Below are 21,165 nucleotides of genomic sequence, written 5' to 3' on the forward strand. Positions count from 1 at the left end.
CGAGAGAGGGAAGTCAGCTCCGCCGCAGGAAACGGAATAGTGGCGGTGGAGGGATGGAGAGAAGAGAGGGAAGACAAGAAAGAGATGTTGAAGGAAGATAGCAAGTTTCAGGATTTTTTTGACAAAATTACCCCTCATTTTTAGCAAATGGATAAAATTGCCCCATGCCACATAAGGGGTGTAGAATGGTGTTTGCCACATAAGTGTGTATATGTATCACCACTCTTTTAATTTAGTGAACAAAAATGTAATGCTTTTTTAATTGTTATAAGGGAGGTAAGTTGTACCCTGGTCCAGTTTGATAGATGCTTGAGATAATTATTAAAAATAGTTGGAAATCTCAATGATGATTGATATTGGTATTTAAAAGTATAAATTAAAATTTATGGTCTTTCTAGATATAGGTGGTCCATCATGCATCGCATGGGATACATATATAAAAATTGCACAAAATATCAATGATGTATGATATCATCTTTCATTAGTAGAAGTTCATGGTCATGATCTTCATCCTCACTATTGTGACGATGACCAAATAGTGTTGCTTTGAGAAAACAAATGAAAACAAACATCACTTGAGTTTTGAGACACTTATACCTACTCATGTTTTTATCAAGCTGACACTTACTATGTTAACTATACTTGAAGAACCATGTGTAAAAGATAGACAAAAAATGGGTGTTGTGTTTTGATTAATTTCTCTCGTTAGATATGTAATTGATGCGGATTGATATTCTAAGTCATTGATTCATGATGATTCAACGATTCAAATCACATCGTATTTTCTATAAGTATAGTTAAAATTAGAATGGCTCGAATATTACAATAGAAAAAGTTATAAACTTCTACTTTTGATAGACGCGTAGATATAATTTCAAAGGGTTCTCAGTTTCATTTATACACCATACATAATACTTGCTAAATTATACAATTTTCATTAAAACGTGGATAATCACCACCCTCTCTCCCTTCTTACTAGTAAATAGTATATTTTTTCATCGGTGATTTATGACAAGACAACATGCTAATGTCTTTCATTGGAATTAATTTGAGATCAATGCTGGCCAACTTTTCAAAAAAATGCATGAGAAGTGTTTGATTGAGAAACATGAAATGTAGGAACCTTAATAAAATTATAAAAGGGACGTTGGGTCATGGAGAGAGACATAAATATATCATCGCATTAAACTTTAAACAATTATACAAGTAAAATTGAACATTACATTTTCATCTAAAACTCTAAGTATTAAATATGGGATCTTCTTCTTATCAAATATACTATTCAATATTTAATTTCGATTCAATGCGAGACTTTTAATCATATTTGATATAACAACAAAAGCTCGAGTAGGTTGATGTTTAAGTAAGGCATACGTATCTTTCTCAATTAAATAAAGTTGGGTCTCCACAGTAGTTCAGCTGTTGCAATTACAAAGGAGGGACCGAGCTAGCTCGTCTCATTTGAAAACATCACACAAAGATCATCCAAGCAATCATATATGCAAAAGATATAAAAGGAATTTGGAAAGTAAAAAGCTTAACAGTTTTAAGCTGACTAAAAAGCCTAATTTAATTTGCCTTTTAACTATTATTAAAAGCAAAATTAGTAATTAGTTAATTATTACCTATTACAAATTAATTATATCTAATTTTTGGTTTACCATTAAATCACTTTATCATTATGAGCTGAAGAAGAAAAAAAAATGTGTATGAGACTTCCACATTATCTTCTCAATTTGTTTGAAACTAATAAAATAAAGGCTAAATTGTATTTTTGGTCCCTTAACTATTTAATTAGTATCGCTTTGGTCCCTTGATTAAAATTTGATTTATTTTAGTATCTTAACTTTCTATCCGTTACACATTTTGGTCATTTCCGTTAGTTTTAATTCAAAAATGTTATGGTTTCTCATCTTCTTCCCCTCTTCTTCATCTTCATATCACCTTCATCTACCTTCAACAACAAAAACCTCCGAAAAATTCCAGAAGAAAATGAAAAAACTCTAACGTTTTTAAATTAAAACTAACGGAAAGGACCAAAAAATATGTACGGATAGAAAGTTAAAATACCAAAATAAATCAAATTTTAATTAAGGGATCAAAGCAATACTAATTAAATAGTTAAGGGATCAAAAATGCAATTTAGTCTAAAATAAACTGTTTTTTATTGAATTAGTTCTTTTTTCCCTAAGAGGTTTACAATTGAATTAGTTCTTTTTTTCCTAAGAGGTTTACATCTTTATATGTTTACTCAATATTCATGTAGCCTTGAACCTTGGAGATTGTTAGTATTTGTAAAAGAGCAATGATATTTGTATATCTATTTAATGATAACTTTATTTCCTCTCTTTTGATTGATCAAAAACAATTGACAGAGAAAAAGGAAGAGAGAGGATAATAACATCATATAAGTATGTGAGAGAAAGTTGTCAAAAAATTATAACAAAATGGTTGTACAAATATCATTTCTCTTTGTAAAATTCATCGGCTAAAATCTGGCAAGTGTCATGTTCTGGGATTTGTCCGAAGATGTGATTTTCAATTCCACTCAAAAAAAAAAATTATGCCTGGCTAGCGACAAACCGCAAAAAATAATCTGAGCCAAACAGAAACAGCGACGAAATTGATAGATTGTGCACTAGTGTGAATCATGAGAAGTGACAATTACCATCATGTTTTATGATAGTTGCTGGTGCCGGCGTGTAATCATGCAAATATCATTTATCAATCAAATGAACCAGTTGATATGAATTATATGAAAGAAACATATAACAATGTCTGTTTTAAAATAATTGTCGGTTAATCTAAGCAATTGAGTTTAAGTTGTTAAGGTGTTCTACTTCTAATAAAAAAGGAATGATCAAAACAATAATTAAATTAGACTTTACTTATTTCATTTCACGACCGAACTTCGGGATATATTAGAGGGTTACAAAATAAATAGTAAAAATAATTGTCGGTTATCTATATCTATATCATATGGATAGAGAATGATCAACAAGTTTTAAGGATAATCTTAAGCAGGTTAGCTAGCAATCATATATACATGCCCAACCAAGAATAAAAAAGAAATTACACTGTGAAAGTAGTCATTTGATTCTTTACACAGATACCAGTCACGCCACACCTAATTGTAGGCATTTGGTTTAACTTTAGCATAGCACAATTTTATCAAGCATTAACCAGATTAACCAGCTTAATTAAATGCATACTCCCTCCGGTTATTATTATAAACAAAAGTTAATTTTTTAAATTCATTCAATAAATGATGTATGTAATCTATATATAAACATATACATCATTTAATGAATGAACCTAAAAATCAACTTTTGCTTATAATAGTGACAGGGAAAGTATATAAAAATCGATAGACTAAGTTACAAGATGATCTGTAGCAGAAAAGATGGGGAATAAATACCATAGGTATCATCCAGAAGTCCTAGCTCAACTAGCAAAATGCCAAAATTATTAAGCCGGATGACATGACCGGGGGTCGAACCCCGATACTTCCACTTGTGTGTGTATGAGTTTATAATAACTTTGTCATTTTGACTATCTACAAAAAAAATAAATAAAAATAAATAAATAAAATACCATAGGTATCTATGACTACACCAGTAATGGTGGGATTCTCAATCTGCTTGTCTCTGTCTCTCTTTTAAATCAATTTTTCATATATACTTCAAATCAATTTGATAAAGAAATACTTATTTCTTACTTTTTGTTCCTTCTTTTTATGTTGTCAATTTTCTTTCTTTTTTTAATAAAAAGACTTTAATCAACATAACTAGAACCATTGGCTTGAATTAGCCAAGGCAAAATCATATATAGTAAGTTTTTTTGGATTGCTCCTTTAAAGTGAGCAATAATAACAACCGTTAAATTAAAAATCAAAGATATATAATATATTTTTTTGACAAGATATATAATAGATAATGTAGGTACATCATAACAAATTATAAATTAATTATCTTACTTTTCTCACTTTACATTTCACCCATTGTAGAGGATCCAACCAAATTCTAATTTTTCATATAAAAATACCAATTCATAATCGATAAAATAATAATATTATCACAATTTATTATTTTATCACAATTAAGAAAAATATTATTGTTTTAAAAAATCATACTATTTGTTTTACAAAAAAAAAAAAAGCATATCATTATTTTAAACCTAAATAATTGTACACATCTATAAATATGGTATCATTTATATGTATCTTCGTATGAAATTATTGTATATCTTTTTCTTCTTATATCAATACTAATAAAATACATCTTTATCTTTATGCATGTGATCAAACAACCTTTCAATATTTTATTTTATCTTGACACATTTGGACATTTGGTCTTCATATAATACACTGTAAAAAAAATCTTTCAACCGATGTAGTTTCTATATGCAAAATCAAAGCTAGTTAATGTCAAAAGTGAATACATTCTCTCTTGCCAAAATTTGAATTATTGAGTTTTAACTCGATAACTTTTTAATTTCTTAGCTCAATTAAATGACGTACATACATGCTTGAACTAAACCGTAATTTGGTTCCATATATGTTCAACTGGTTAACTTGTTCTGAATTAGTGTCCAATCATTTGGATAATATTCGAGTTTGATTAATTCAGGCTACTTGTCAAAAAAAATCAAATTGGGCTCCTTTAATTGTTTTTTTTACATTTAGGCTATTTATCCTCTATCCATGCATGTACCCCTTGTCTAGGTTGTCTTCAATTGCGTCTCACTCAGTTGTTGATATGCTCCTTAATTTTCTATGTAAGGAAAATGTGCGTTTTTAAGTTTGTACTTTCCTCCTCTAAAAAAATAATTAAGTACGCACTCCCTAGTTTCCTTATCGTCAATTCATACACGTTTAGCTATACCCTGTTGAGCGGTGTCAATTCAATTGATGTATCAGCCCCCTTCATCGAGTTTTCATGACCCATGCATCTTTTTGCAGTTGAAAATGAGGTTTGTTTCATAACCACTCGACACACATTAATTAAGTTGGACCTCCTGTGAGTTTCCATGTATCAAATATCATGTCATTGATTCCAATTGGATTGCTAACCATCCATTTTGTTTAACTGTTTTCCAGGATTCAGAGTTTGGTCACAAGGTAAATAAAGTTTAGTAAAAAATCCAACTAATTTTCACGACCCACCATTTGCAAGTGGAAGTCGTTTTTCCGTCTCAGAGGTTATACATTTCGGATTTTATTCATGACGTCGTGTAGTCTTTAATCTTGGTCGTTAAGATGAGATTTTAGCAATTTAGATTACACAATAATAATATTAATTTAAAATAATCTTGACCGGTAAATAATCGTTATTAAGCTATTTATTCATGCTAGCGGAGAGCGGATAGATAAACTTACACTAACGTGATTGTCTATCGGCGTTTTTTGTGTACTTCCTTGTATTTGTATTTTATTGTATTTGTACTTCCTTGTCATTTCATTTATTGTGGAGAGAGAAATATATGAAATAGAAAACATGCTTAGTCTCTTCCTCTCATTTCTCCATTTTTGTTTTCAAACATAGAAACTCCCAAAAATCAAATCTTACTATGTTGTATCATTTTTCAACTAAAGTTGGTTAAATCCATCGCATTTCAGACGTTTGTGACTACTACACAAGAGGTTAGTGAACATTTACCTAAATCTTTGATGTTTGATTTATTTGTTTTATTCTTCATCATTTCGGTATCTAAATCCAAAATGTGTATGCAAAGTTATAAGTTTGATATAATTTTATCATTGTTTCATATATATGTGCCTTCAAGCTATATGATAGGTGAAGGATGCCCCCTTTATGATGAGGAGAAATTTACCACTTATCATCTTCCACTCCCTCATGTGAAGGTGAGTTGTTTGCTCTATTTTGAGAACGTAAAACTAATTCTCTTCGGTCACTGTCTTTTCCTTAGGTTAAGAATCTCATATTACGATGTATAGAGAACTTAGATCAAGAAAAGAAGAAGAAAATAAGACCCAAGTTTTGAGGGATCTTGTCCAGTCGACTCCTTCACACAAAGGTGTTTCTCCCTTTGGGACCACCCCCTACAATGCCATCCCTCCTTTGACGGTACTTTCATCGCCTCATATAGATGCAAATGAAGATGCAGGGCTGCTCAAAGTCAAAGACATACCTTTGAGTGGATTTTCTCCGTCATGGAAAAAGACTTGGACATAATTTGTTCTTCGTTCTGCTCTTCGTTCTCCGTCATGGAAAAAGAACTCTCTTTTACTTGATTTTCAATATTTTCCATTTATACTTGTGCTATTTCACACCTTTATACTTCCATTTATACTTCTTCTTAGTCGTTTACCTTCCATATTTTTTTTGTAAGTATTTTTTCTACGAAATTCTTAATCTTAACTCATTTGCTTAATCTTTCTTTGTTTCGTCCCGATCAAATTCCAAAAATTGAAGCGTGTTTTTCTGATGGATTGCTACAATCTCAATAGAGATAAAAGGGAAATTCTAAGGGCCTAAGAGATATGGAAGAGGAAAATTTCACAATTTCTTAATCATTTCTCATTATCCCGGCCACCTCAGAATGTGCCAGTCCATTTTGTTGGAGAGTCCATTGGATGCAATTATCTGACTTCATATATTCAGTTTGACTGTATAAATTAAATTAAATCATGTATCCAAACGGACGTTGAAGCTTCTAAGAGAGGCCTTTTTTTGAATAAACACATAAATTGGAGCATAAACACGGTGAATATAAGATAAAATAAATAGGTTGATGTTGGTCCAAACATGTATTTTTTTATCAATACAATTGGTCAATAAACTTCTCAAAGAAGGTTCCATCTAGACGGATGTCTTTGTTGAACATGGTGGCGTCCGTAACATTAATAATTATTCGCTCTCCATGCAATATAGTATTATTATTAGGCTTTTTTAAAAGGACTCATCAGATGTCCCAACGAGTTTAGTTCACTTGAGAATTGATAATGCATAATATATGCAGAGGTTAGGGTTTGAACCCCGGACACCCCATTTATTATCATTAAAGTGAATTGGTTGCTTGACAAAAAAAAAACTCAATTGATAAAAATTGTTGATTAAAAAATGTATATTCGGGCACCAAAAATATTAATATCTTCATTTGTTAACAAAAAATGATAATCTTCAATATTTGGCCTTTTTTTAGTAAAAGATTTTAATTCTTTGATTAGTATTGTTAAATAGTGATTATCATTTGTCTAATAAAAAATTATAATAAATAATGTAAGTGCAGACAGTTCTTCTTCACGTGCTAAATTTCACACGCCTAAACAGCTCATGCATTTGGATATAATTGATTTTTGTAATCAATGACGACTAGCTAGTTTGTTCAAAATTGACGACTAGCTAGTTTGTTCAAAATAAAATATATGAACGACTACTAGTATAAATAAATATGCCTATCATTCATCATTATATACACACTGCATAATTAATTGGTAATCCTTCAATTGAATTTCAACTTTCACATACAAAGCAATTTTTTGGTGGAACACAGAAGAACAAAGAAAGAACTAGATCAAGAAGCTATGAATCATGGGAACGTGTACAACTCATATGGAACTTCTTGGGCAGACCAATGGGACAATGGTCCAGACCCTATCATGGCTGATACCAATAACAACAAGAGCACAACAAAATACAAGGAAAAGTTTGGGGAAGGTTTAGGTAAGACCAAAGGAGTGGCCTCCACCGGCGTGAAGAAATTAAAGGATGGTACCTCGGTTGGTCTCAACTGGATCAAGACCAAGTATTCCAAAGCAACCCACAAACATTAGGCCACTTAAAAAATTTTAAAAATAGTAACTTCTTTGTGTACATTTTTTTTTTTTAAAATTCATTTATTCTTGGTGTGTACGTGTGATCTAGATGCTTGCTTGTATATTAGTTTTCACGTTTAAGTTCACCTTTGTTGTACATCATATTTCAGTCTAAAATATATTGTGTTTTGATTTAGGCTAATTACCAACCATCCATGCGTGTTTGAGAGTCATAAAAAGTGAACGTAAGCTAAACTCTCTAAAGAGGACTAGGTTGACATCTTCAAAATTCATAACCCGTTTGTCGTACTCGGATAATAAATTAACGAAATATGTGATTGAACCAATACAAAAATGTTCTATTAAGATTTTTGGGTAATCTAAGGATTTCTTGTATATATGTGTTTATCTAAAAAATTATTCTAATATTTTCCACTTTATATTTATCATCATAGTAAATACACCAATAAATACACTAATATTTAACAAAAACACTTAAAATCTTCTTTTTTTCTTATATGTGAAATGAGGATGTTAAAAGGGAATGTATACTATGCTCTTTTTAACATTAGTTACTATTACCTCCGTTTCTTTTTAATTGTCACTTTTTAACATTTTACATAAACCAAAACATTTAATAAATATTACTACTTTTGATACAATAATATATACTTTTATTATAATAACTTTATTCATTTAATATTTCATTTCATATATTTCTCTCTCCACAATAAATAAGCAAGAATAATATTGGTAAAACAAAATTTAATTTTGCATTGAAGTTCGAATGTAGCTCAGTTGAGTGAACGATTTCAGCAACTTTTACTGTGATATCTGATCGATCCATTCCATCAAATCAAGAATAGATTAAAGAGAGAGAGAGAGAGAGAGAGTAGAAAAATGGATATTCCGATCCCGTCTCGACAGTTATTCATTAACGGTGACTGGAAATCTCCCATCCTTAACAAACGTATTCCCGTCATCAATCCCTCCACTCAACAAACCATCGGTCAGTACTCAGTAGTAATTCCGTCTCATTTTATTCACACCGTTAGATTACTTCAATCATCTCTAATTCTCAATTATTACTGTGTTCTTCGTTCAATTCAGGGGATATCCCAGCGGCTACTAAGGAAGATGTAGACGCCGCTGTTGCCGCTGCTAAAACCGCCCTCTCCCGTAATAAAGGCGCTGATTGGGCTTCCGCTTCTGGCGCCGTTCGTGCTCGCTATCTACGCGCTATTGCTGCTAAGGTTACTGAGAAAAAATCAGAACTGGCTAAACTTGAAGCTATTGATTCTGGTAAACCACTCGATGAAGCGGCGTGGGATATGGTAAGTGCCACTAGTCGTAACTAAACTAACCAACTCTACTGTTATGTGTTAATGATTTCTCACTGCAAAATTAGAATGACTTTATTTTAAGAGTATATCCTTGTAACTTTAGTACTGAATTCAAATCTCGTTAAAGACAGTTGTAAAATGATCATTAGTGTCACTTTAGTTGATTTCATTTCTGTGTAGGACGATGTTGCTGGTTGTTTTGAGTTTTATGCTGATCTTGCTGAAAAATTGGATGCAAAGCAAAAGGCTCCGGTGTCTCTTCCAATGGATACATTCAGGAGTCATGTTCTTAAGGAGCCTATTGGTGTTGTTGGATTAATAACTCCATGGTATGCTACTACTTGTTTCTTTTTCTTTAGCTAATTGTATATGTATTCGTAGAATTCTTATTTAACCTTTTTTTTTTTTTTTTTTTTTTTTATAGCAATTTAGTTATTATATCGACTTCCATATGGTCAGTCCAGTCAAATCTTACCATTGGATCAAGCCGCAACAAGAATTCAATTGTCTGAGATTTGACCGGATGGACCGGAACGCTGATTTTGTGCTCGTAATTTTGTGTATTAAGGACTTGCCAAATTTGATATGGCAATGCTAACTTTGTCGATAACGTGTACTTTTATGGGCTATTAGTATTACGTCCCCTATGCATGCGCATTTCCGTTTTACTTGCTGTAATTGTCTTGTTGATTGTCAGTTGAGTGTTGTTTAATGCTTGATCAAATGTTGTTTTAGGAACTATCCTATGTTGATGGCTACGTGGAAGGTTGCTCCTGCTCTTGCTGCTGGTTGTGCTGCGATATTGAAGCCATCTGAATTGGCATCTTTGTATGTTATGTTCTCATCAACTCTTATTATCTTGCTTCTTTGTTTTGTTTGTTTCTCATGATGTGTTTTATTTTACAATTTTAGAACCTGCTTGGAGTTGGGCGAAATATGCAAAGAAGTGGGCCTTCCTCCGGGTGTATTAAATATTCTCACTGGATTAGGCCCTGAAGCTGGTGCTCCTTTGGCATCCCATCCTGATGTTGACAAGGTTCAATTGTCTTTAGATTTGGAGTTATAGAGGGCCATATCTATGTCTCACGTTCAATTTACTATCATGTTGTAAAGCTACTATGATCCCATGACCAACATTTGATGTTTCTAACAGATTGCTTTTACTGGAAGCTCTGCAACTGGGAGCAAAATTATGACAGCTGCAGCTCAGCTGGTCAAGGTATTTTGAAGCAGTATTTTCTATAAATTACATACAATTCATATTTCATGATGTTTGAATTAAATGAAGAACACACACTGAAACACTCTCAGTGGAACCTTTTTTTGCCTATTCATATTTTTATTTTCTACTTTTCACGAGTTCCTGCTGTAACATCAAATTTGTGGTTTCTTGGCAGCCTGTTTCACTGGAGCTTGGTGGAAAAAGCCCGTTAATTGTTTTTGAGGACGTTGACCTTGATAAGGGTTAGTGCCTTCTCCAGTATAACTATTTAGCTATGGACAACCCATACTTACTTGTATTGTCGCGTCGTGCTTCCTGAACATATGATTGAGGATGAATAAGTCTTATCAATTTACTTAATGTACTGATCCCCTTTCCCCATGATTTAAAGCTGCGGAATGGGCAATCTTCGGTTGCTTCTGGACAAATGGTCAGATATGCAGTGCAACTTCCCGTCTTATTGTACATGTAAGTATAATAGATTGATCCCACTCCTTCCGTAAACATTTGTGCTAGCTCATTAAACAAGTAATTGTAACTTCCATTTGCGTTTTTTCTTTTGTCTGCGTATATGGGACTGATCGTGCTAACTTCAATTGAGCTAGAACTTTGTCAGACAAATTGGTAGTTGGGATTTTGTCGGCATTCATCTTCAAAAACTGATAAGCTAAGATACTCTTATTATTTCAGGAAAGTATAGCAACAGAATTTTTGAATAGGATGGTGAAATGGATCAAAAACATCAAAATTTCAGATCCCTTGGAAGAAGGTTGCAGGCTAGGACCTGTTGTTAGTGAAGGACAGGTATATTTTCATTTCTCATTTCTGTACAATGTATATGCTTTATACTTAACTTATATTCTGAACTCTGTAAAGTAAAGGACGGTTATGCTTTTGTATGTTCAAATTGCTTCTTCATATTCAATGAAAATGTATTGGTAAATATGATATTGTAATGAAATATGTCAATTTGCTTGTACCATGGACTGGTATAAAGCTTCCTGAGAAGCACTATTGGCTGGTTGGTTTCAACTTGTATGTATAATTTATGAGAAGGAAGAAGGAATCTTCTTCAAACCATTGTATATGTCCACATAATGTAGTTTTCTTTCTGGTCAGGCAACTAAAAATAGTTTACTGATTCTAAACATATTTGTCTGGAACAATGATTATATGATATCTAATATTCTGTATTCACATTATATGGTTCAGTACGAAAAAATATTGAAGTTTGTCTCGAACGCTAAGAGTGAGGGTGCGACAATTTTGACTGGTGGGTCTCGACCAGAGGTATGATTATGCTTTCTGTGCAAGTGTGTTCAGTTAGGTATTTCTGCAGTTTCCATGATAATTGATTATGTTTTATAAATGCGATGGCAGCATCTAAAGAAAGGATTCTTTGTTGAACCAACCATCATAACTGATGTGACTACTTCCATGCAAATTTGGAAAGAAGAAGTATTTGGACCTGTTCTGTGTGTAAAAACGTTTAGCACCGAGGAAGAAGCTATTGATCTAGCAAATGACACTATGTGAGTCAGTTTTCTGCGAACTAACGTTAACTTCATCTGTATACTGTTTTCCGGTCATTTGTGGAATGGTATCTAAGTTATATACTCTGGTCCTCTGCAGCTATGGCTTAGGTGCTGCTGTAATATCAAATGATCTAGAAAGATGTGAGCGTGTAACTAAGGTGAGACTGATTATAGGTCATCAAGAAAACAACTAAATAATTGGATTGTTGTTGCAATTGAATAGTTTATCTTGCTCTGATGCAGGCATTTAAGGCCGGAATAGTATGGGTCAATTGCTCTCAGCCATGCTTCACTCAAGCGCCATGGGGAGGCATTAAACGTAGTGGTTTTGGCCGTGAACTAGGAGAATGGTATGACTCTATTTACTAAATTAGCTAATGTGAAAGTCTCCTTAAATGCCTATCTTTTTATTTATTTTTCTCTGGATGAAGAGGTGATCGCAACTTCTTAATATGCAAAAGAAACCCATAATTATAAGGTGAAGTCTAAGTCTGTGGATTGTTAAATGTAGTACATTCCCTGCTGACAGTGTAGTGATCATCAGATACTGTACTTCTAAATTCAATTTAACAGTCAATAAAGCTATGAACGGATCATGGCACTGGTGCATCCCTTGCATGGTAAAATTGGAATTATACATGATAGGGATTAACATGTGTCGGCACGTTTAAAGTTCAACCTAATTTGCATGTTTCCTTGGTCTGAATCTGGCATAAAGGGAAAATAGGATTGGGTAGACAATTAACTGTTACACAATCGCTGTAGAGACTACATACCTAAACCTGTATTAATGTCAGATCTGGCGTGGGAAATAAACAATTTTGCTAAACCTGTCTTATTTGACCTTGAGTCTGATTTTGTTTAATATTTTTAACAGGGGATTGGACAATTACTTGAGTGTGAAGCAAGTGACTCAGTACATCTCTGATGAACCATGGGGCTGGTACCAACCTCCTGCAAAACTGTGATATGTATCTAAAAACTAACATGAATAAGGGTTGGGTAATACCAAATTATGACTATGATCCTAAGGTGGGAAGGCATATATTTATAATGTCTCTGTAAAACAATGGAACTGGTTGCACTCAAGTTTATGCCGGTAGTGTGTTTATTTGATTTGGTTTTATGCTAGCCTAACCATCATGCTTCAATTTTTGAACGCCATTATGACAGACTTCTCTCAACTCTATTATCTTTCCTACTATGATTTCATTGAAGTCTATTCTGAAAGGCCGCAACAAGTAGGTCATTGAGTTCTATGAGGGGTTGTGAGTGTAAAAATAAAGACTTTTAAGTTAAGCAACACTAGTTTCTTCTCACTCAATCGCTGATATTGGGATCCTGCTTCTTGCCTAAATAGAGTTAGGCTGCGCGCCTAGTTGCTGCTGTTTTTGTTTGGTGCCGGTTCTGATGTCTAAGTGTGGGCTGCTGCTGACTTTCTGCTGGTTGACCACTTGCTGTTTAGGGTGTTTGAACAGGAGGTCTGGCAGGTTGCTGTTGGTCCGCTGCTGGGTCTGGTGGTTTTGTTCTTCGATTGGTGCGCAACATTTTGTGTTTTTGGGGGGTTCTGGCAGTTTTTCTGTTATGCTTGAGCCGTTAGTTTTTGCTTTTCCTGCTATTTTTCGGTGCCTAGGTGGCGAGGCTGGGGTATGCATGTGACTTTGTAGCATGTATAGTTCCGCATCATTATTTGGTGATTGGTTGGGGTGTGGTGGGTTTCCGGCGTTTCCGTCTATATGCGATACTGTGTTATGTATTTTTCTTCGCTTTTCGGCAGTTTTAATGCTCCTTGCATTTTACTGATGAGAATAAATTTAGTCATTTAAAAAAAAAAAAATCGCTGATATTGAACTCATGTTTAACCCATGTTATAAGATGGCCTTAGATATAAAATTTTTCGTAATATGGTCTTAAACATACACTTAGTCTTTGTTTATTTAAGTTAATCTATAAATATAACCTTTTGATTATTCTTACTAGCGAAAAGACAGGCACTCATGTGCCCGTGCCCGTCTTTATGCTCTTTTTACTGCGTTAAAGTTTGAAAATTATAAACGGTTTTTTTTTTATGAAATTTTGATTTTGATTGAAACAAAAAATACAAATGATTGTTACTTTCAACAATGACAACAATAATATAACAAAAAAAAATATAATTTAAATTCGTTTTCTTTTTCAATGACACCACGGACAATCTTTATTATAGAAAAAATTGTTTAAGGATATAACTGGGATAATGAAAAAGTAAATATAAATACACTCATCTAGTTTGTTATATTTTTTAAATGATAAAAGTAAAAAAAAAATCAGACATACATATATTCACATCGTGTTTGTTACATTTGTTATAATATTTAAATTTATTCCTATTTGTTTGTTACATGTATTATTTGTATTGAAAATTGATGGTAATTTTGGAAGGAAAAATTCAATCCAAAAATGTTGAAAGGGGTAGTTTTCTTTAGGCTTAAATGCTCATTTGGTCCTTTAAGTATTTATTTGGTATCGTTTTGGTCCCTTAACTAAAAAAAAGATTGTTTGAGTACTTTATCTTTATCTCCGTTACCTGTTTTGGTCCTTTCTGTTAAAAAATTGAAAAAAAACGTTAGAGTGTATATTATTCATCTTCTTCCTTCTCCTTCCATCATCTTCTTCATGATCTTCATCATCAACAAAACACCAACCCAGATTTTTTTTTTCATCAAATCTATAAACATATAATCCATTTCATAACTCAATCAATAACCATTTTTCCATTAAAAAACATCCCTTTCAATCTAAACAATACAATTTCTCAATCTCAAAATCTTCATATCTACTCACCACAATTTTTTTTAAATCCAAAATCTACAGTGATAATTTTGAAGGAATCCTAACATTATTATTTTTCTGTGACCTCTCCACCTAAGAGCCACCAATAAGCACAAACACCCCTTTACCTGTCCACCTCACTCCTTTACCTGTCCACCTCACTGATTCCTTCTTCCTCATTTCTATTCCAACAACAACAAAGTCTCACTCACTATTTCATCTCATTCTCTCCTTTTAATTGTTAATTTTCATTATTAAGACAGTGAATTAATAAGATTACAACTGTCTCAACTCTCAAGATCTATTTGATAATTTTTAAGGAATTAATTAGAATTATTAAAAAAAAATTAATTATAATTTCAAGGTGAATCCCCAATATCAGTTCCTCTTTACTCAACCCAAGCCAAATCTAAGAAATTGCATTAATGGGTCAAGTAGTAGAAGGAGAAAGAAGAAAGGTTATTTGCGGAGATCTATGGATCTTAAGATTGAACAGTTGAAAGTTGAAATTTTACAATTGGATGAGTAGTTATAAGGTGAAGGTATTAGTTTATTGATATCTTTAGAGAAGCATAGCAATTGTTGTTATGTCTAGTTGTTGTGGTTTTGGATTTGGATTTAAAAAAAAAAAGATGTTTGGTAAATTAAAGTGATTTTTTTTATGAACAAATTGGTTGTTGATTGAGTTATGAAATTGATTATGTTTATAGATTTGATGAAGATGATGATGAAAATATTTTTTTTCTGGGTTGGTGTGTTGTTGATGATGAAGATGATGGAAGGAGAAGGAAGAAGATGAATAATATAAACCCTAACATTTTTTTGAATTTTTTTAACGGAATGGACCAAAACAGGTAACAGAGATAAAGATAAAGTACTTAAACAATCTTTTTTTTAGTTAAGGGACCAAAACAATACCAAATAAATATTTAAGGGACCAAAAGAGTAAGCCTTTTCCTTATATATTTCGTATATGGCAATCAAAAGGTTCTAATCGTACAAAAAAATTCGTAAGATGGTCTTTGAACCTTTTGATTAGTTTTTCAATCCCAACTCCAAGTTAAAAAAAGTTTGGAAAGATTAAGGGTCTGTTTTGAAATACTCAAAAGCTAACTTATAAGATCATGTGATAAAAAAAGATTTATTTGATAATAGTTTTTTAATTATAAAGTTTATAGCTTATTTTATTAGTTTATAGCTTATTACTCGGACATTATTTCAATTAGTATTAGAGGCTTATAGCTTACATCTTATCATTTTTTATTATATTTTTATCCTAGTTTTAACTAAAATCGATTTTTACCCTTTTATAATATATTATAATTTAAACTCAAATTGATTTAATGTTACGTTTCTTTTATTTGTTTATAAAGGTCTAATACGGTTTTTTTTTGTTTTGAAATAAAAGGTTTAATAATGTTACGATTATATACATGTACGTTTGTATACATATATTGTTCTTTTTTTTCTTTTTGAAAGATATAATATGCGTTTGATTCACAATAAAGGACACAAGAGACAAAATAGGGTTGGATAGTTAGTTGAGTCACATTATAATTTATCGTCTTGTACATTGTTTGATAGTTGATGCAAAACACAAGATAAAGAATACTAAAATTACTATGATATCCCTCACAGTGTAATATTTCAATGGAACTAATATTAGTTATAGAATATCAAAATTTTCAAACTTAAAATTATTTTTTTATTTATCGAAATCCATTATCATATTATGGATTAAAAAGTAGTTATTTAATAAAATGTACGAATAAACTAATGATGTTAATGTATTATAGAAAAATATTATAATTATATATTTGACCTGGGTTTATATTTTGTTGTGTTGTGCAACCAACAAAGTGGCAATTAAAAAATTTTAAATGAAAAATGTGATAAACAAAATTGGAAAAGCAATGTCAAAGCAAAGCTAAAATAAAAATTAAAATATTCTGCTGCTTACAGAAAGTGATAATCATAGGGGTTACGTTGTCTTTTGCTCTCCTGTCCAGCGGACAAAAACTTGTCCTCCAATTAAGCGGGTTACAAATTTCAGTAGACTTGTCCAGTGCTCCGCTATTGTTTTTGTTCTATTCCATTGTTATCTTTTGGATCAAACACCGCACAACTTTTATTGTTCTGTACTGTTTCTATATTTTAACAAATCAAAGAATCTTTTAATTTTAAGGGGAAATCTAAAAAAAATTACAGTTGTATGATAAAATGGCAGGAGGTAAAACCCTATTAACTTTATCAATTATTCGATTAACTTATCAAAAGTCTAAGTTTTATCGAAAGGAGAAATAAATAAATAAATTTATGATTAAAAAAGAAAAAATTTAACAATTAAAACACTTATAATTTTAGTGTGGAGTATTTTAAAGGAAGTTAAAAGCTCCCACCGTTCCGTTTGGTTTGCATTGCGCACACAGTCACAAAGAAATCGCTTCACGTTCGAGAAAGAAATCCATGGCTACAAAAAGTGACAAGGTTAGTAACCGTAGCTATATTCCTGATGAAATTTCGTTTTCTATTCTTTCCAAATTACCCCTCAAATGTGCTCCAAATCATGGTCTCTTTTATTTCATGCAATTGTTCCACACCAATTTCATATCTATGCATCGCTCATTGTACAATCACACCTATCTCTTCCTAAATATTAAGGAGATATCGCCACATCCTCGAGACGGTTCCAATCTGTATTTGCTCTCTGCTGAGGAATTTATTTGAAATGGCCAGTTTCATTTCAACAGGATGATATTTATATTGATATGTTGTTGGATTCTGGTATTAATGACTTGCTTTGTTTCTCTGATCTTGATCAACAGTTTATTGCATTATGGAATATGTTCCTCCTAGCCCACCTGAGTCTTTACCTTTTAATACTGTTTGGTTTCATCTTCATGGATATGGCTATGACCCTATTAATGACGACTATAAGATCATTCGTCATGAGGTGTACTTGAATGGATTGTGCCATTGGTGGGCGTATACGAATGTAGCTGATCCATACATGGTTTCTTTTAACTTGAGCGATGATAATTTCTTAACTACACATTTACCCTTGGATATGCAAGATAGCTATCCTGATGAATGGGTGAAAGAGAGAAAGTGATCCTGACGAGTGGGTGAAGAGAAGAGATACTTTGACTTGTTGGTGTTAAATGGGTTCGTTGCTATGATCTCAAACCATGTAAAGACAGCTTCTTTTCACATATATGTTTTGGGAGAATTTGGTGTTAGAGAATCATGGACTAAACTCTTTATTGTCGGACCCTTGCCTAGCGTGGAGTGTCCTGTTGGAGAAGGAAAAAAAGTTGATATATTCTTTATAAAAAATGACAATGAAATAGCTTGTTTTGATTTAAATACTCAAACAATTGAAGATCTGGGTGTTAAAGGGGAGTATTTTTGTTGTCACTTTGCAATTTATAAGAAAAACCTTCTTTCGTTTCGCCGAATTAGGAGTTAGGTGTTTCTGTATCCAAACTTTATAGCGTTCACTCAAGAGCTTTATGAGTACTGTTGTTGTTAGGATTTAAGATTTTATTTCCAAGTTGAATGTTCTGAAGCCATTTCAATAGAAATGGGCTTGCTGTTTTCTTGTATAATACATTTATGATATGAACCTTCCTTTACCATTATTATTTCAATGCTCTTCTATCTTTCCTACTGCATATTGTTCTTTTGACTCCAATTGTATGCATGGTCTTTTGTCTTTACTGAATGCCCTCAATTTTCCTATAGAAATAGTGTACATTTTGGAAACTGTTGCCATTATAATGAATAAAATATCTTTGTTTGAACCTCATGGAATTTATTTTATTTATTAGTATGTTCCAAGTATAGGTGGGTTGGACATGCTATTTGATTTCTTAATCAATCAAGCTCAGAAAATTTTGTAGTGGTCAAAATTTATATTTCAAGTATCTTGCACAAGCTTTTGAAATGCTATGTACTGACAGTAATACACTATGCTCTATAATAGGATAGATATTTGGTGAAAAAGAACATGTAGATCCTTATTAAATAAAATATACAAAAGATTTAAATTTATTATCTGTTGATAACTGCGCAATTTTAAGGATAAGATACATGTATGTCATGAATTTGACTATTATACCCCAAATCGCAATTAACACGTGCGATAGAGTAAATCGATAATTGGAATTCTCTACTGCTCACATTCTGTTATCTGGTTTCCACCTCATAGCAGTTCCATTCCATTATGCATGGCTGTAGATATATGCTGTTGTTGGCTTGTTTTACCTCATTGATCAGAAGTAGGCAACTAATAAAATATAGATGGACTCAAGAATTTTGTTTAGAATTGTAATAAGATATTCAGTCCACGACTCAATAAGACAATAGGGGCATTTTCCTATTTATATTGTCTTTGCCTCTCTAAGTCTTGGTGAAGAATACAACAACAATAACAACAACCAAGCATAATCCTATTAATTGGAATCGGCTACATGAATCAAAAAATTACCGTCATAATTATAACACACTTTTCTATGGCCATAGTTTGAACTGTTATACATTTAAGAAAAAAAGTGGTATAATTGTATTCACTTGCAACAATTTTTACATAAACATATTATTCTTGACAACCATATAGTTACTCATATTATGAAATTTGGATAAATGACAACGGACTAGACTGTTTTGATTTAAATGCCCAAACAATTGAAGATATGGGTGTTAAAGGCGAGCCTTTCTGTTGTGAGGTGGCAATTTGTAAAAAAAATCTTATTCCTGTTGGCTGAATTAAGAATTAGTTGTACTTGCATTCCAAGTTTAAAGCTTTCACCCAAGAGGGTTATGGATATACTGTTATAATTTATGATTTTATTACCAAGTTGAATGCTATGACTTATGAAGTCATTTCAATACAAATAGGTGTGTTCATTTCCTATATTATAATAACCATCACAAGTGTATGAAAAAGAAACATTTATCATATGTATCGTTCTTTACCATTTTTATTTCTATGTTTTTCTCTCTTTTCTATTGTATATTGTTCTTCTTTCGATTCCAATTGTAAGCATAGTATTTTGTCTTTATTGAACGCCCACAGTTGTAAGCACGTGGAACATCAAAAGCTGAATCCTTCTGATTATTTCAATGTCAGTACTTGTAAAATCCCAGTTCGAGCAGAAAGTGGTGCATGATAAAAGGGCAGTGAACTCAGCTGTGATATTTTTGTTCTGCTTTTGACACTAATCTCTTGTTTCTGGTTTTGTACCTTGCAACATCGTCCTGGTTCAGCCGTCAAGGTTTTGATACTGTTTTGATCAACCAGCAGTCAATGTTCTTTAATTTTTCTCCATGTGTTTTGATTTAAAGAAATTAGCAGTTTAAAAAATGCTCAGTTCCTTGTTTTATGTAGAATGGAGAACTAAGTTGTGTGTGACTCAAAGCAACTGTGCTTTGATTGTTGTGACAGTAAGTAATATGAGAAGAAACTGCATGACTCCAGTCTCCAGCCTCTGGATGTGGAGTGTGGACCTTCTATCATCACTATCATAGGTCCAATTAGCATTACAAAATGCTGGGACACTAAGGCAAGTTTGTTGGCTGCTAAACAAGACCAATATCAGTGGTCCGTTTGAGATATCAAAGAATTCTTTTGACAACATTCTAATGAGATTGCAAATGCAGTAGTTGGGACATAATTTGCCATACCTTGTTCATACAATAACCAATCTCGGGTCCCCGATTCCGAATTCGTATAAGAATAAAATCATTAATATTCAATGCAAAACACAACATTATTATACCATAGGTAGTACACTACTCTTGCAAAAGCATTCTCAGCACCTGTTGTGTCCTAGGAATTGGTTGCTGCCAGTCATCTATTTGTGCAACTTGTCTTTAATGCCAACACCGAAGGACATAGAGGGACTTGTATTGTTTCAGTGACCTTTGAGCCTAGCTTACTTTTACCTATTATTTTATTTTATTTTTCAATTATAATCACTAATCGGAATATTAATCATGGAACCATATGTATTTTAAAATTATTTTATGAGGAGAAAATTGTTCAAAAAGTTGAGTGTAATTCATTTATATATGATTTTTTTTTTGTGGTGGCCCTTGCATATATTATGCATTATCCATGCCAACTGAGCTAAACTCACGAGCACATTTATATATGGTATTCATAACATACAAAAGAGTCGTTATGTGTTCTTTTAAACATTTAAGCGTAATTAATTGTATACAAATTCGGTAGGTAAATTCCAATTTTTATTATTAAAAAGTATACATTGCCACATCGCTAGTGAATTTTTTTCGAGGAACATCACTAGTGACTTACAAAATTTTTAACTTGAAATATATGGATTGAAATTTTATTCTAAAATAATTTTAAAAAATATGCTTAGATAACATATATATTATTCTCCAAAATTAATTTCAGAGAGAGATTTAGACATGACGAATATTGTATTCAGTATTCTCCCTAAACTTCCTATT

General features: G+C 32.2%; 2 protein-coding genes across 2 annotated transcripts; both read left to right on the forward strand.

The window, feature by feature from the left end:
• Positions 1 to 7,423: 7,423 nt before the first annotated feature.
• Positions 7,424 to 7,979, forward strand: LOC11407967 (uncharacterized). The gene has a single exon (XM_003608879.4). The coding sequence runs from the start codon at positions 7,547 to 7,549 to the stop codon at positions 7,793 to 7,795; it is 249 nt and encodes an 82-aa protein (XP_003608927.1). The 5' UTR covers positions 7,424 to 7,546; the 3' UTR covers positions 7,796 to 7,979.
• Positions 7,980 to 8,594: 615 nt separating this feature from the next.
• Positions 8,595 to 13,049, forward strand: LOC11412053 (betaine aldehyde dehydrogenase 1, chloroplastic). Its single transcript, XM_003608880.4, has 14 exons — positions 8,595 to 8,786; positions 8,888 to 9,111; positions 9,301 to 9,449; positions 9,856 to 9,948; positions 10,033 to 10,156; positions 10,274 to 10,339; positions 10,518 to 10,584; positions 10,734 to 10,810; positions 11,033 to 11,146; positions 11,555 to 11,632; positions 11,723 to 11,874; positions 11,975 to 12,035; positions 12,121 to 12,227; positions 12,755 to 13,049. Exons 1-14 carry the CDS (start codon positions 8,678 to 8,680, stop codon positions 12,843 to 12,845), a joined length of 1,512 nt encoding a protein of 503 aa, XP_003608928.1. The 5' UTR covers positions 8,595 to 8,677; the 3' UTR covers positions 12,846 to 13,049.
• The last annotated feature ends 8,116 nt before the right edge of the window (positions 13,050 to 21,165 follow it).

Source organism: Medicago truncatula, chromosome 4, assembly GCF_003473485.1.
Source record: "Medicago truncatula cultivar Jemalong A17 chromosome 4, MtrunA17r5.0-ANR, whole genome shotgun sequence".
Classification (NCBI taxonomy): Eukaryota; Viridiplantae; Streptophyta; class Magnoliopsida; order Fabales; family Fabaceae; genus Medicago; species Medicago truncatula.